Below are 13809 nucleotides of genomic sequence, written 5' to 3' on the forward strand. Positions count from 1 at the left end.
GGTCAAAGTTTCCTCTCTATGCCATAAATATTTCTTCTTTGCTCAGTATCCATCCCTTCAGGAGTAAAAGTAATTAATAGGCAGCTGATATTAGCAATCCATTTACTTCAATTTTAATTAAAAAATTGTAATACTAAAGAATTCATTCTGCAAAATGTTAAGTGCATTTTGAATAAAAAATTTAAATTTGATTTTAATTAATTTCTCAGTCGATACCGACACACGACTCTTGCCAAGGAGGATGAGATGCTAGAGGTAAAACAGAGGGAGAAGGTGGAGGGCAGGACAGAGGAAGAGGAAACAGCCAGAGCAGACGACAGTCGCCATGACGAGTCAGCAGACGACAGTCGCCATGACGAGTCAGCAGACGACATGTACGAGGAAATCTACGTGTCCAAAATCTGGAGGAATGTCAATGACTCCAAGGTAGGCCAGATAGAGAAGGAGAGAGGTTGATGGAATAAATGAACTAATCATTGAAAGGAGATTGAGACAATTTATACCCTGCACTGTTTGTACATTGTTTTGAGTTGTGAATGCAATTGAAATCTTAAATTTGATATCATGTACTCAACAGGCCCAACTTCCATCCGTGATGAAATCTGACAACCTGGCAGATCTTCCAGATATCTCTGAGAGTGCCATTCTTAAAGAAATCCAGAAAAGGTTTACTGCTGGACAGATCTATGTAAGATTTCTAAGTAATAAATTCTCTGTCCAGTTTTCCAATCAGAACAAAACAATTTTATTACATTTCTTCTATTTTTAGCTCACCTGACCCAAAGGCTCAAGTGAGCTTTTCTGATCATATTTTGTCCGGCGTCCATCCGTCTGTCTGTCTGTAAACTTTTCACATTTTCGACTTCTTCTCAAGAACCGCTGGGCCAATTTCAACCAAACTTGCCACAAAGCATCCTTGGGTAAAGGGGATTCAATTTTGTTCAAATGAAAGGCCACGCCCTCATTCAAGGGGAGATAATTGGGAATTAATGAAAATTTGGTGGCATGTTTTAAAAATCTTCTTCTCAAGAACCACTGTGCCAGGAAAGATGAAACTTATGGGGAAACATCCTCAGGTAGTGTAGATTCAAATTTGTTCAAATCATGACCCCCTGGGGTAGGGCGGGCCCACAATGGCCGACCAAAAATTTACATAGAAATTTAAAGGAAAATTCTTTAAAAATCTTCTTCTCAAGAATAGCAAAGCCATAATTGATCATATTTATATGGAAGCATCCTCAGGTAGTGTCAATTCAAGTTTGTTCAAATCATGATCCCCAGGGGTAGGGCAGGGCCAAAATGGCCGACCAAAGTTTTACATAGAAATATATAGGGAAATTCTTGAAAAAACTTCTTCTCAAGAATAGAAAAGCTATAATTGATCATATTTATATGGAAGCATCCTCAGATAGTGTAGATTCAAGTTTGTTCAAATCATAACCACTGGGGGCAGGGTGGGGCCAAAATGGCAGATCAAAGTTTTACATAGACATATATAGGAAAATTCTTTAAAAATCATCTTCTCAAGAATAGCAAAGCCATGATAGGTCATGGGACTACTTTTGGATTTAAACTTTTCAATAATAAACCAATTTCTACTTTTTCCTAGCCACAGTGCTTAGGTGAGCGATGTGGCCCATGGGCCTCTTGTTTGTCTTGCTTTCTTGATATTTGCTTTTTTTGTGTTTAGACCCACATAGGTGATATTCTGATTGCAGTTAATCCATTTCAAGATCTTCAAATTTATTCCAAAGAGGTACAGCATTTTTCAAAGGTTACTTATGTAAAGTAAATCACTGATAAAAATTAAAGAATCTTATATAAGATCATTAATATATGAAGAAACTGGATTCTTTATTTCACGTTTCAGGTGTCTCAAAAGTACCACTGTAAGAACTCTGTCCCCTTGCCCCCACATGTGTATGGTGTAGCGGAGAAAGCCTATAGATGTCTGCTGTCGACCAGTACCTCACAATGTTGTGTCATTTCTGGAGAAAGTGGTGCCGGTAAAACAGAGACCTGTAAATACCTGGTACAACATCTGGTGTGTATCGCAGGAAGTGAGGAGAGCAGCCTCAGAAACAAGATATCACAGGTTAGTATTAGGGGTTGGGAAAGCAAACTCAGCAGCAGGTTATCACAGGGTAGTACAAGGGTGTAAACAAAACAAACTCAACAGCTGATAATGACAGGAAATGGAGGTAGAATTTGGGGAAGTTAACATGTTCATACAACTATTATAATAATAGGAATACAGTCGCACCTGCTGTTACGGCCACCCTTAATCAGCGGCCACTCCCCATGAGCGGCCAGTTTCAATCCCGCCCGTTCATTTTTTCACTATATTTTAACTCATTTAAGCGGCCACCTGTCTAACGTGGCCAGTGGCCAGTGTTTTTAGGTCCCGTGCGCTAAACATGCTTGATTTCAGCGGCCATTTTGTCTGTTTTGTCACATGACTTCTGTCTAACACGTGACCTCGTATCCTCATACGAAGCCAAACATGAACAGCTGATAATGAGTTAATGACCAATAATACGCAAGTTTCGAGATTACTTCCCTTGATGCGCTCTTTTGTCGCGGAGGTGAGTTTCGTTTCCGCGTAAACCGGAAGGTGGGACAGTTTACATTGGATACGACGCTGTGAATATCGCAATGCCCGTTTATCATTGTTGTGTGCCGGGATGCACGTCATCTACACGAAAAAAATTAAATTTAACAAAATACCCCCATCTTCATAATGTAAAATTTTTCTCTCTACCAAAAAAATCGAACAAAATTAAACGAAATAAATGGATAAATATGATTCGACGAGAAAGAGGATGGAGGCCCAACAAATATACTAGAATATGTTCACTTCATTTTGATAGCGGCTGTGACACGCCAACGCTTTTTCCGTACAACAACTTTAAAGAGACGTCTAAGAAAAGGTTTGTACAATCATCAAATCTTCTTTTTACAATTGAAAGTATTTAAAAAATTTGACAAAACTACTTGAATCGATCATTATCCATCTCTAGATTTCAATACAAGGGTCCTACTTGAAAGGTATTGTTAACAAACATATACTGTATGATACTCATGGACAATTAAATCATAGACAAAAAAGTCAATCTTTTATGTAGAAAATTAAGTGTAAAAAATTAAGTAAATAAATTTTTGTTTCAATCCTCCTCTAATCCATGCATGTAAGTTCATATGATTTATAATATACATGGATTTTTCTTAAAAAGCAAGGTCCACACTTATCCAGTATAGTCTAGTGTATAAATTTATATTATTTAGAATAATAAAATTTATATTACAGAACTACTTGTAACTCCAGCAACACAGACCAGTCTGTTAATGATAGATTTGCACCAGAGAGGGAACATTGTGACATATCCACAGACACCTCAGATGACTTCTGTATATATGAAGATAAATCAATTCCATACATTGGTGAAATAGAGGTGTCTGAAGCAAACTCTAATGGTACAAATTTATTCTGATCAGATATATTATTAAGATAGATATCAAAATTTTTAATACCTTGCCATTTGAATTAATTTTAATACTGTGAAAAATATTTATGTAAGTTTTATATATACATGGTTGTATTTTTTAGTTTTACTTGAGGGAAAGAAGTTTGAAGATACTGAGAGAAGACCTCCCTCATCTGATCACTCCTACATAGCAACACCTCAGTGTTCACCTCCTTTCACAGACAGATCAGTGCAAACAGAATTGACCATGAATGACATTACAAAGTTGAGTGAGGAGAACAAAAATCTGAAAGCTAAATTAGCTGATAAATCATCACTGTTAAGAGATGCTTTTGTTGAAAACATAACAAAAAATGATGCAAATGTTAGATCATATACTGGTTTACCATCTCTTGCCCTGCTATTAGGAATATTCAACATACTTGTTTCCAAATGCTCTTCTCTGAAGTATTGGTCTGGCCAAGAAAGTGCCAAAGAAAAAAATTACCAGAGAAACCCGAGACGCGAGAAACCTGGTCCAACGAGAAAACTGTCTCTTTTTCAGGAATTTATATTGACACTTGTTCGTTTACGCTTAGGAATTTATGAATTTTGCCTTGCAGATGTGTTTGGAATTTCAAAATCTAGAGTTTCACAAATTTTCATAACATGGATTACTTTCATGTCAAATGTTTTTGGGTATTTAATAAGATGGCCAACTAGAAATCAGGTCAGAAAATATATGCCAATGTCTTTCAGGAAAAATTATCCCAACACACGTGCAGTCATAGATTGTACAGAGTTCTTCTTTCAGCGTCCTCGATCACCCACTTCTCAGGCAGCTACATACAGCACTTACAAATCTAAGAATACAGGTAAATGTCTACTAGCTATATCACCTTCAGGAACTTTTACATTTGTTTCAAAGGTTTATGGTGGTAATGTATCAGACAGATTTATTTCACTTGATTCTGGATTTTTAGATTTTGTTGAAGAAGATGATGATATCATGGCGGACCGTGGGTTTACAATTAGAGATTTAATTACAAATAAAAAAGCTACATTAAACATTCCTCCTTTTACTAGAAAGTGTTCTTGGGGAAAAAAGAAACGGTTAAATGTTAACGAAATAAAGCAAACCAGAAAAATTGCCAAGCTTAGAATTCATGTTGAAAGAGCCATCCAGAGATTGAAATTATTCAGACTTCTTGGAAATATCATTCCATGGTCTTTAAAACCAATTATGAATCAGATGATAAAAGTTGCAGCATTTTTATGCAATTTAATGCCACCATTAGTTAGAAGGTAATCAAATTTCTGAGAAAAATACCAAAAAAAACTGCACCACATGTTTAAATTTTTTTTTATGCAGTTATGGTTGATAATAAAAAAAATTATGACTTGCTCTAATTATTTATGCCAGGTTTATAATCAATACAACTCATACATTGTTCATGTTCAAGGTATATTTATTAATATTTTGTTCTAGTATTTTCAATGAAAAACTATTTATACAATATTATACTGTCATGGCAATTTATATTTCACAGGGAGCATGCTATTCATAATATAGCATATTATAATATTGTGCATGAAATATTTGCAACCAAAAGCTAACCACAAGTCACAATACAAACAAAGCATATTAAGCATTAGCAGACATTAGATTTCTTGCAACTTTGGCAATAAAAATCTTTCAAAAAATACTTTTGATTTTTCAAACAATGAACTCCAAAAGGATGGATCAAAATATATTCTTTCTGTGTATATTTTGTGTTTTCCAATGGTGACATCACCTTCTAAATACAAAACAAACTCGCACCACTGTACATTTGCAACAGCCATTTGTGTTTGAATTTGAGTATACCAGTTTGAGTTTTCTTTCAACTTCATACAACCATTTTCATCCATTTTAATATGATATTTTTCATCAAAAATCTTATCTAAAGTGTAATTTCTAAATTTGTATGGACATTTAATTTCAAGAATACCTGTTCCACAACATCGACACTGTACAATTCCATCTGGTGAAGCACCAAGATGAGGTTTACTGGAATCAATAATAAGACCAGAATATTTAACTTTTCCACCTTGATGTTTGGCAACATACTGTTTTTCAAATAAATTTCTTGCTAAAACTTCTCTTTCCTTCCCATAGATAGTAGCAGGGGTTGAAAATGATGTACTATCAGTGCTCAATATTTGTTTTACAATGTAGTTATTAGGGTCATTTCCTTTATAATTACAAGCATTGTGTAATACAGAAGAAGTAATTCTCCCAAATCTATATTTATACCAATAGACTGAGTCTGATTGTTGGTCCGTAAGCTTGTAAATTTCATTACAGTCTTTTTCCCCAATGCATGTAGATAAATAGTCAAAAACTGATAAATTCCCATTAGGGTCAAAGTTTGAAATACACTGTTTCAAAGTTTTGGGCATATTTGGTGCATTATAATCTTTAATAGATAAATCAAGTACTTCAATAATTTGTGTGTCATGATCTTTTACTAAGTTTAAAAGCATATTGTCAACATCACAATTGTTTTGACTTATGGTAGTAGGGTCAAAGCAATGTTCAAATGGATAAATGCGATTTTTTTCAGTTGATAGTTCAATTTCATCCAACAGTTTGGGATTCGATGCTTTACGGGGAACATCCCAGGCACACTTTTTGTCAGTACATGTTTCTGTGTTTCTATCAGTATGCCTCTCAGACCACATTGCCAAACTGAATAATAGGGCCACAACATGTTTACATCCACCATCATCTCTAAAATATATGTAACTCAACATAAAGATGCTTGACGCTGCAAATATTTTCTGTACTAGCTATTATAGTTATTCTTTAAATCCTTTAGATTTTTTTTCCATGAATATTTACAGTGATTCCTCATAATTGGTGCAATTATTTTTATTGTATATATATGTATTGATCTGACAATTATAAATTATTATTGTTAAATTATTATTATTGTTAAATATGTTGATATTTGAATTCATTGCCAAGTTGAATAGATATATTTATTTTATTTGATCAGTCAACAGCTGTGGTAATAATAAATTATTATCTTCAGATTTAAGGGTTTTTTTCTTTGCACAATAATAGCACTGCTTGTAGTTTTAATAATGTTTATGAAAGTTTAAAAAATAATTTAGTTTTAATCATTATTTACCCAGTGCAATCACACCCAGCAGAAGTGCAACTGCCATCAGTACAATTCAAGAGGCACCATGTCCTGTAGGGATCAGCTGACTGGGAAGTCTCTCTAATGCATAATGATTTCACATATAGATGGTTATGAGTCAAGTCATGACACTGGACGGAGTGAATATGATTAGATTGATACAGTCTGTAACCTTGTTCACACTTGTAATTTTGGAGACGAATGGGGGACCACGCATCAGACTTGGACAGTAAATAAACAAATACATCTGCTTGACAAAATGCAGGAATATTTTTCAAATCATCAGTCCATTTTTTTAATTCGTTGGATGTAACAAATGGAAATTGAACAACCTCACCGTCAATAATAATACGGCTTCGCTGGCGCAGGTAGTCAAGAGCGTCATCGGGGGTTTTCAAGATGGGCAATTTTAATTCTATAGCTTTTTTGGCTAATTCACGAAGTTGAAACACATTATAGTCACTTACACTCATTCCACGTTCAATTAGAAATAATTTCAGCTGAGGTTTCAGCATTGAATCAACGTTTAACGACATGCCTCTATATATAGAATTCTGTTTACAAAAGTGTCCCACCTCCGCGTCAACTGGAGCGTTATTCGCGCCTTTAAAATAAAAGAGTTCCTATCTCGAAACTGGCGTCTGCTATATTTTCTTAAACTTGGTAAGACAAAGAGGGAAAATCATTGAGTCGACCTCCAATATGGCGGCCAACGGGAGGTAACTTTCGCTAAATTCAGGCCTATCGAAAACTATCTATTGCAGGTGTAATTTGAATTCTGTCAGGATTTAATGATTTATTGTTAACAAAGGTTTTTTTTTGGTGTTCTTTATATACAAAAGTACTTACTTACTTACTTAGTCCTCTTCGTGCTTGGAGCACATAAGGCCTGCACCGAGGACCTCCATCTCTGTCTGTCTGCTGCCATTGTCTGTACAGTGCCCCAAGTCCACCCTTGATCGTTCATTTCCTTTTCAACCGACCGTCGCCATGTCTCCTTTGGTCGCCCTCTGTTTCTCTTTCCTGGTGGAGTCCATCTTAGGGCTACCCTTGGTATCTCTGATGGTTTCATCCTCATCACATGGCCAATCCATTTCCAGCGTCTTTCTTTAATCTGGTCAGATATAGTAGCTGTGTGTGTTCTTTCATACAGCTCCTCGTTGGTGATCTTGTTTGGCCAGAATATCTTCAGTATTCTACGGAGACATCTAGTTTGAAAGGTATCCAGTTTTTGTGAGATGTTCTTTGTCACCTTCCATGACTCAGATCCATAGAGAAGGACTCCGATGACATTTGTTTTAAATATCCTTAGTTTGGTTTTGGATCTGATAATTGAGGATTTCCAGATGTTCCGTAGGTTGGCAAAGATGGCACGGGCTTTTGAAATTCTATTTTCTACGTCAATGGTGGAATCTCCATTGGCTGTGATCTTACTGCCAAGGTATGTAAAATTGTCTACTTCTTCTATTCTGTCATTGTTTGCTGTGACTTCTTTATCTATCTTTGTATTTATCTTCATTAACTTTGTTTTGTTTACATTTATATTTAATCCAATTTGTTTGTTATACTTGACCAGGTCATCAGTTTTGCTTTGAATATCCTTATATCGCTGTGATAGTAAAGCGATGTCATCTGCAAAGTCAAGATCTTCTAGTGACTGTTGAAATGTCCAGGATATTCCTCGACTGGTCTGACTGGTAGTAATTTTCATAACCCAGTCTATGCAGAAACTAAACAGCAATGGTGAAAGCAGACATCCCTGTCGTACCCCGGTTTGGATTGGGAAGCTGTCTGTTAGTTCAGTTCCGCAGATGACCTTTGCCTGGAAGTCCTTGTATAGCATCTGAATGATGGATATGATCTTATTAGGGATGCCGTAATGTTTTAGGATCATCCATAAAGCAGGACGGTGTATACTGTCAAATGCTTTGGCAAAGTCGATGAAGTTGGCATACAACGTAGCATTCCATTCATTGCTTTGTTCTAAGATTTGCCTCAAGGAAAATATCTGATCTGTGCATGATTTTCCTTTTCTAAATCCAGCTTGCTCTTTGCGAAGGTATGGGTCTACCACTGAGGCCATTCTATTTAAGATGACTCTGCTTAAGACTTTGCTGGTAACTGACAACAACATAATCCCTCTCCAATTATTTGTGTCCGCTAGGTCACCTTTCTTGGGCAGCTTCACTATGAGACCAACCTTCCAATCATCTGGTGCTGTTTCTGTCTGCCAAATAGTTTGCAGGATATCTGTGAGAAGTCTGGGTGTTAATACTTCCTCAGCTTTTAACATTTCTGCATGTACTTGATCGATCCCTGGGGCTTTCCCATTCTTGAGAAGTTTGATGGCATGTTTTACTTCCTCAATTGTTGGTGTGTTGGTATCGATGTCCAAAGTGTCCATAGCTTCAATAATTTCAGCATGTTCTGTTGATGGACATTCCTGGTTTAATACCCTTTCAAAATGCTCTTTCCAACAGGTAAGCTCTTCTTCTATACTTGAGGCCAATACTCCATCTTGTTTTCACACTGGTGTATCTGTGCTTTTAAAACCACCACTCAGAGTTTTTGTAATACGGTATAATGTCCCCATGTCTTGTTTAGAGGCAGCATTTTCTGCATCTTGCGCAAGCTTGTCAATGTAATCCTTCTTGTCCTTTCGTGCACTTTTCTTAACTTCCTTGTCTTGTATTGTGTATGTTTCTTTTAGCTGATCTTTTAACCTAGCTGACTTGGCTGTTAATATTTTCTTCTTTGTTTTGCGTCTTAGTTCCACCATTTCCCAGGTCTTAGATGATATCCATTCTTCCTTCTTCTTCCTTTTCAACCCCAGTGTTTTCTTTCCCGCTTCAACAAGTGTGGTGTTAAATTGTTCAATACTGAGTTCTTGTTCATCTTTTAGGATGTTAAATCGGTTTTTAACCTCCAGCTGAAATGATTTCATGAGTGCAGGATCTTTGAGTTTGCTCACATCCACTTGAGGTGACCGTTGTTCCCCTTTCTTTATCTTTCTCAATTTCAATTTCAGCTTTGCTAGGACAAGAGTGTGGTCACTTCCTACATCAGCCCCTCTCAATGCTCTTACATCCTGCAGTGTACCTCTCCACCTTTTATTAATCAGTACATGGTCAATTTGGTTCTGAAATCTGACAACCTGGCAGATGGTGCCTCCATGAGAGTGCAATTCTTAAAGAAATCCAGAAAAGGTTTTCTGCTGGACAGATCTATGTAAGATTTCTAAGAAATAAATTCTCAATCCAGTTTTTCAATCAGAACAAAACAATTTTATTACATTTCTTCTATTTTTTGTCTTGCTTTCTTGATATTTTCTTTTTTTGTATTTAGACCCACATAGGTGATATTCTGATTGCAGTTAATCCATTTCAAGATCTTCAAATTTATTCCAAAGAGGTACAACATTTTAAAAGAGATACTTATGTAATAGAAAATCAATGCATTTGTGCATACATTTGATAAAGATTTAGGAAATATTTATAAAATTATAAATATACCAGCAATTGCAGTTGCAACTTTCTATTTCTTTACTTTAAATTACAGGTGTCACAAAAGTACCACTGTAAGAGTTCTGTTCCCTTGCCCCCACATGTGTATGGTGTAGCAGAGAAAGCCTACAGATGTCTGCTGTCAACCAGTACCTCACAGTGTTGTGTCATTTCTGGAGAAAGTGGTGCTGGTAAAACAGAGACCTGTAAATTCCTGGTACAGCACCTGGTGTGTATCGCAGGAAGTGAGGAGAGCAGCCTCAGAAACAAGATATCACAGGTTACCAAAACGTGGAGGTGTGACATGTGAAAGCAAACTCAACAGGGTTATCACAGGGTAGTAGGGTGTAAAGAAAAGCAAACTCAACAGCAGGTCATCACAAAAGTATAAGGGTGTGGGTTTTTAACCTTTTATGTAAATAAATAAAACTCAAATGCTTTACAAGCAGGGAAAGTTGCAAAACATCACAGTTAGTAGAAATTTAGGGGTGTAAATAAAATCAACAATATGAAAAAAACAAAAAAAAGCAAATGACAACACAAAATCAATAACAAATTTCTTTAAAATTATGTAAAAAGAAATTAACAGGATGCATGGTGATAATTGTATTTGGGCTGTGGCACAATTTTTTATGACAGAAAATGTTGAAACCTTGCACATTTTCATTACAAGTTTTATGATACGTAATTAGGCATATATAAGTAACTCAGGGAATCGAAATGAAATCTGTGATTCTGTTGTATTGTAGGTAAATCCTTTGTTAGAAGCATTTGGAAATGCCAAAACTGTGGTCAACTCTAACTCCAGCCGATTTGCCAAGTTCATGCAGCTGAGTTTCAATGGAAAAGGAAAAATTGTGGGAGGTATAATTTTCTCATATAAAACTATCCACTTGATTAGTGAAAAAACAAAACAAAACATGCATACATCTTCATTATATATTTAACTTTAATCATAGAAAAAATTGACTCTTTAAGTTTGAAAAAGACCCAAATAGATGGGAGAAAATTTCATAAATATCAAACAGCAAGGCAACTGTAGTTTGTTCACAAGTGGGCTGTAGTACAGTTTTTAAGTCAGAGTGAATAGTAAAGGGAATCATTTACTTTATTATCTGTGGTTACAGCTAACCTGACAGAATTCCTGCTGGAGAAGTCCCGAGTGGTGTTCCAGGGGGAGGGAGAGCTAAACTACCACATCTTCTACTGGCTGTTCTCAGGAATGTCACCAGAGGAAGCCAACCTGTATCAGCTCAGGGACATCTCTAAACACAGGTGAATAAGTTAATTATGTCAGGGACATCTCAAAACAGAAATGAGTAGGTTAATTAGGTCAGGGACATCTCAAAACACAGGTGAATAGGTTAATAAGGCCAGGGACATTTCAAAACACATGTGAATAGGTTAATTAGGTCAGGGACATCTCAAAACACAGGTAAGGAAGTTCATAATCAACTCAGGGACATCTCAAAACACAGATATGTAAGTTTATCAAATCGGGGACATCTCAAAACACAGCTGGTAGGTAGGTTTATCAGATCAGATCATAACATAGATGAATAGGTTAATTAGGTCAGGGACATCTCAAAACACAGTTGAAAAGGTTAATCAACTTAGGGACATTTCAAAACACAGTTGAATATGTAAATCTGGGATTTCAAAATGGCAGAGAATATTTTTGGTATCAGCTCAGGGACATCTAAAATTACAGGTGAGTGAAATTATCAGGTATTAACACAGGTACATTTAAAGCACTGGTGAGTAGGGTTTATCAACTTCCTAGTCTATGTCAGCTCTGATTAATCTCACAATTTAAGTGAACTCTTAACTTCAAGTTTAAGATCTAATATATGCTAATAACAAAAGTCAAATTATGAAATAATAAGTCTTCTCTCTGTATGAACTCTCTATCTTTAAATTACTAGTATTATAAAAGTGCTGATGTTTTATCCTTACAGATACCTGGCACAGAAGGGCTTGGACATGAAAAGTCTGATAAACACAACCAATAAAGAAAAGTTCTGGGAACTCAAACAGTGTCTGCAGTTTGTAGGATTTACAACTGATGTAAGTCAATGAACTTGGTGCAGGTTAAGCATTTTTCTTTGAAAGAATCCTAGTGAGGATAGGTTTTGATCATGTAACTAAGTATTTCTTTATAAAATATGAAAAAAAAAATCTCATTTTGAAAGAGGTTTTTTGCTTTAAATTTGGTAGCAGTTGTTTGTAACTTTGTAAAACTGACTATTTTGAATTAAAACTCATCGGCGTCATGCTAAGGATCAGTAAGTACATATACTCTCAATAGTATATTTGATGCTCAAGATAGTACATGATACAGAGAGACTAATAGTATGGAAGTTGAAGTATAATGGTAAGAAATATTGTGTACTTGTCTGCAGGATATCCAGAATATTCTCCAGCTCCTAGCAGCTCTTCTCCATCTTGGTGATGTCACATTTGGTAGTCATGGAAACCATGATGCTGCTGTAGTGTCCAATCAAGACAAGCTAAATCTAGGTTTGTATTGTTTTCATTTTCACAAAAGAGCTATAGCTGCCTTACCGACGATTCGGCCTACTCAAGTATTTAAATGGAAATCACCTGTTTCTATTTATAGATACAGGTACCTTTTCAATTCAAAATCAAATTACATGTATATGTAATCATTTGTGGACCAGTGTTATATTTTCATAGTTGCAAGTTTGTTACATGACAATAATTTTACTTGTCCAATACTCTTATTCTAAACAAGATTGTTAGAAAATTTTTAAAATAAAACAAGCTAGCAGCTATGACTTGGGGTCATTAAATTAGTGTAAGACTGTTTTTTTCCTGAGATACTTTCAAGGTGTAATGTTGTATTATATATCTCTTACATTATTTATACAAGTATTATAAAAAAAATGATAAAAGAAAACATAGGAAAAATGCACATAGAAAAAAACAAAATCGCAGATAAGAAACACGCACTGCATGTGAGACTCAAACTCACAATCATTATGTCTTCAATCCAGCAATAATACCAACAAAGTCATGTTAGTTTAATGGATAAAATTAAGACAGATTGAAATAATTTTTTGAAGAAAAATTAAATACATATTTTCAACATTTTCAATATGAAGATCACCTTTAACCAAAATTATCTAAATGTAATGAAGTGAAGTCATATCGAAATAAAATTTTTCAGAAGTTGTTTCTCTGGTTAAGGGTGGTCTTTAGCTACAGTTTCTCATTGTTTAGGGGGGTACCTCAGTATTTACTATATTCTCCATATAAACTGAATGATTTTTATATTTGTCATATGAGGGAACCATTGATATTTAAATATATTATTTTTATGTGATTTGCTTCAAGGCATGTATAAACTAACATTGCATGACAAAATTTTGGTTAAACAATATATTTAAAAAATCACTACTAGAGTAGGCAAAAGTGACTATCAAATGCGCTATGGCTCTTTAACTTGATTTGAGAAGGAGGAACACAAGGGAACACTAAAAGGTTATTCAGGGTTACTGTAAATCACTTTTTATTAGTGAGAACTTTATTTTTGCGTAATTCTATGAAACAGTGTGCTCATGAAAATGTCATTCTCAATATTTCTCATCCTCATCATTCAATTTCTTAACCACAATTCGTGAAAATTTTGTT

General features: G+C 35.3%; 2 protein-coding genes across 2 annotated transcripts; both read left to right on the top strand.

Moving 5' to 3' along the window:
* Positions 1-209: 209 nt before the first annotated feature.
* Positions 210-12675, top strand: LOC134258834 (myosin-IIIb-like; the record flags this gene model as incomplete). The annotated part of the gene is made up of 8 exons (XM_062741456.1): positions 210-426; positions 578-688; positions 9998-10063; positions 10211-10435; positions 10905-11019; positions 11283-11430; positions 12114-12222; positions 12558-12675. Coding segments are annotated over 8 exons (1109 nt in total), but the record flags the coding sequence as incomplete, so codon positions are not given.
* Positions 3567-6709, top strand: LOC134258742 (uncharacterized). Its single transcript, XM_062741354.1, has 2 exons — positions 3567-4339; positions 6645-6709. Exons 1-2 carry the CDS (start codon positions 3733-3735, stop codon positions 6707-6709), a joined length of 672 nt encoding a protein of 223 aa, XP_062597338.1. The 5' UTR covers positions 3567-3732.
* Positions 12676-13809: the final 1134 nt, after the last annotated feature.

Source organism: Saccostrea cucullata, unplaced genomic scaffold (assembly GCF_032062105.1).
Source record: "Saccostrea cucullata isolate Sc308-1 unplaced genomic scaffold, CSIRO_AGI_Scuc_v1 ctg23836, whole genome shotgun sequence".
NCBI classification, from domain to species: domain Eukaryota; kingdom Metazoa; phylum Mollusca; class Bivalvia; order Ostreida; family Ostreidae; genus Saccostrea; species Saccostrea cuccullata.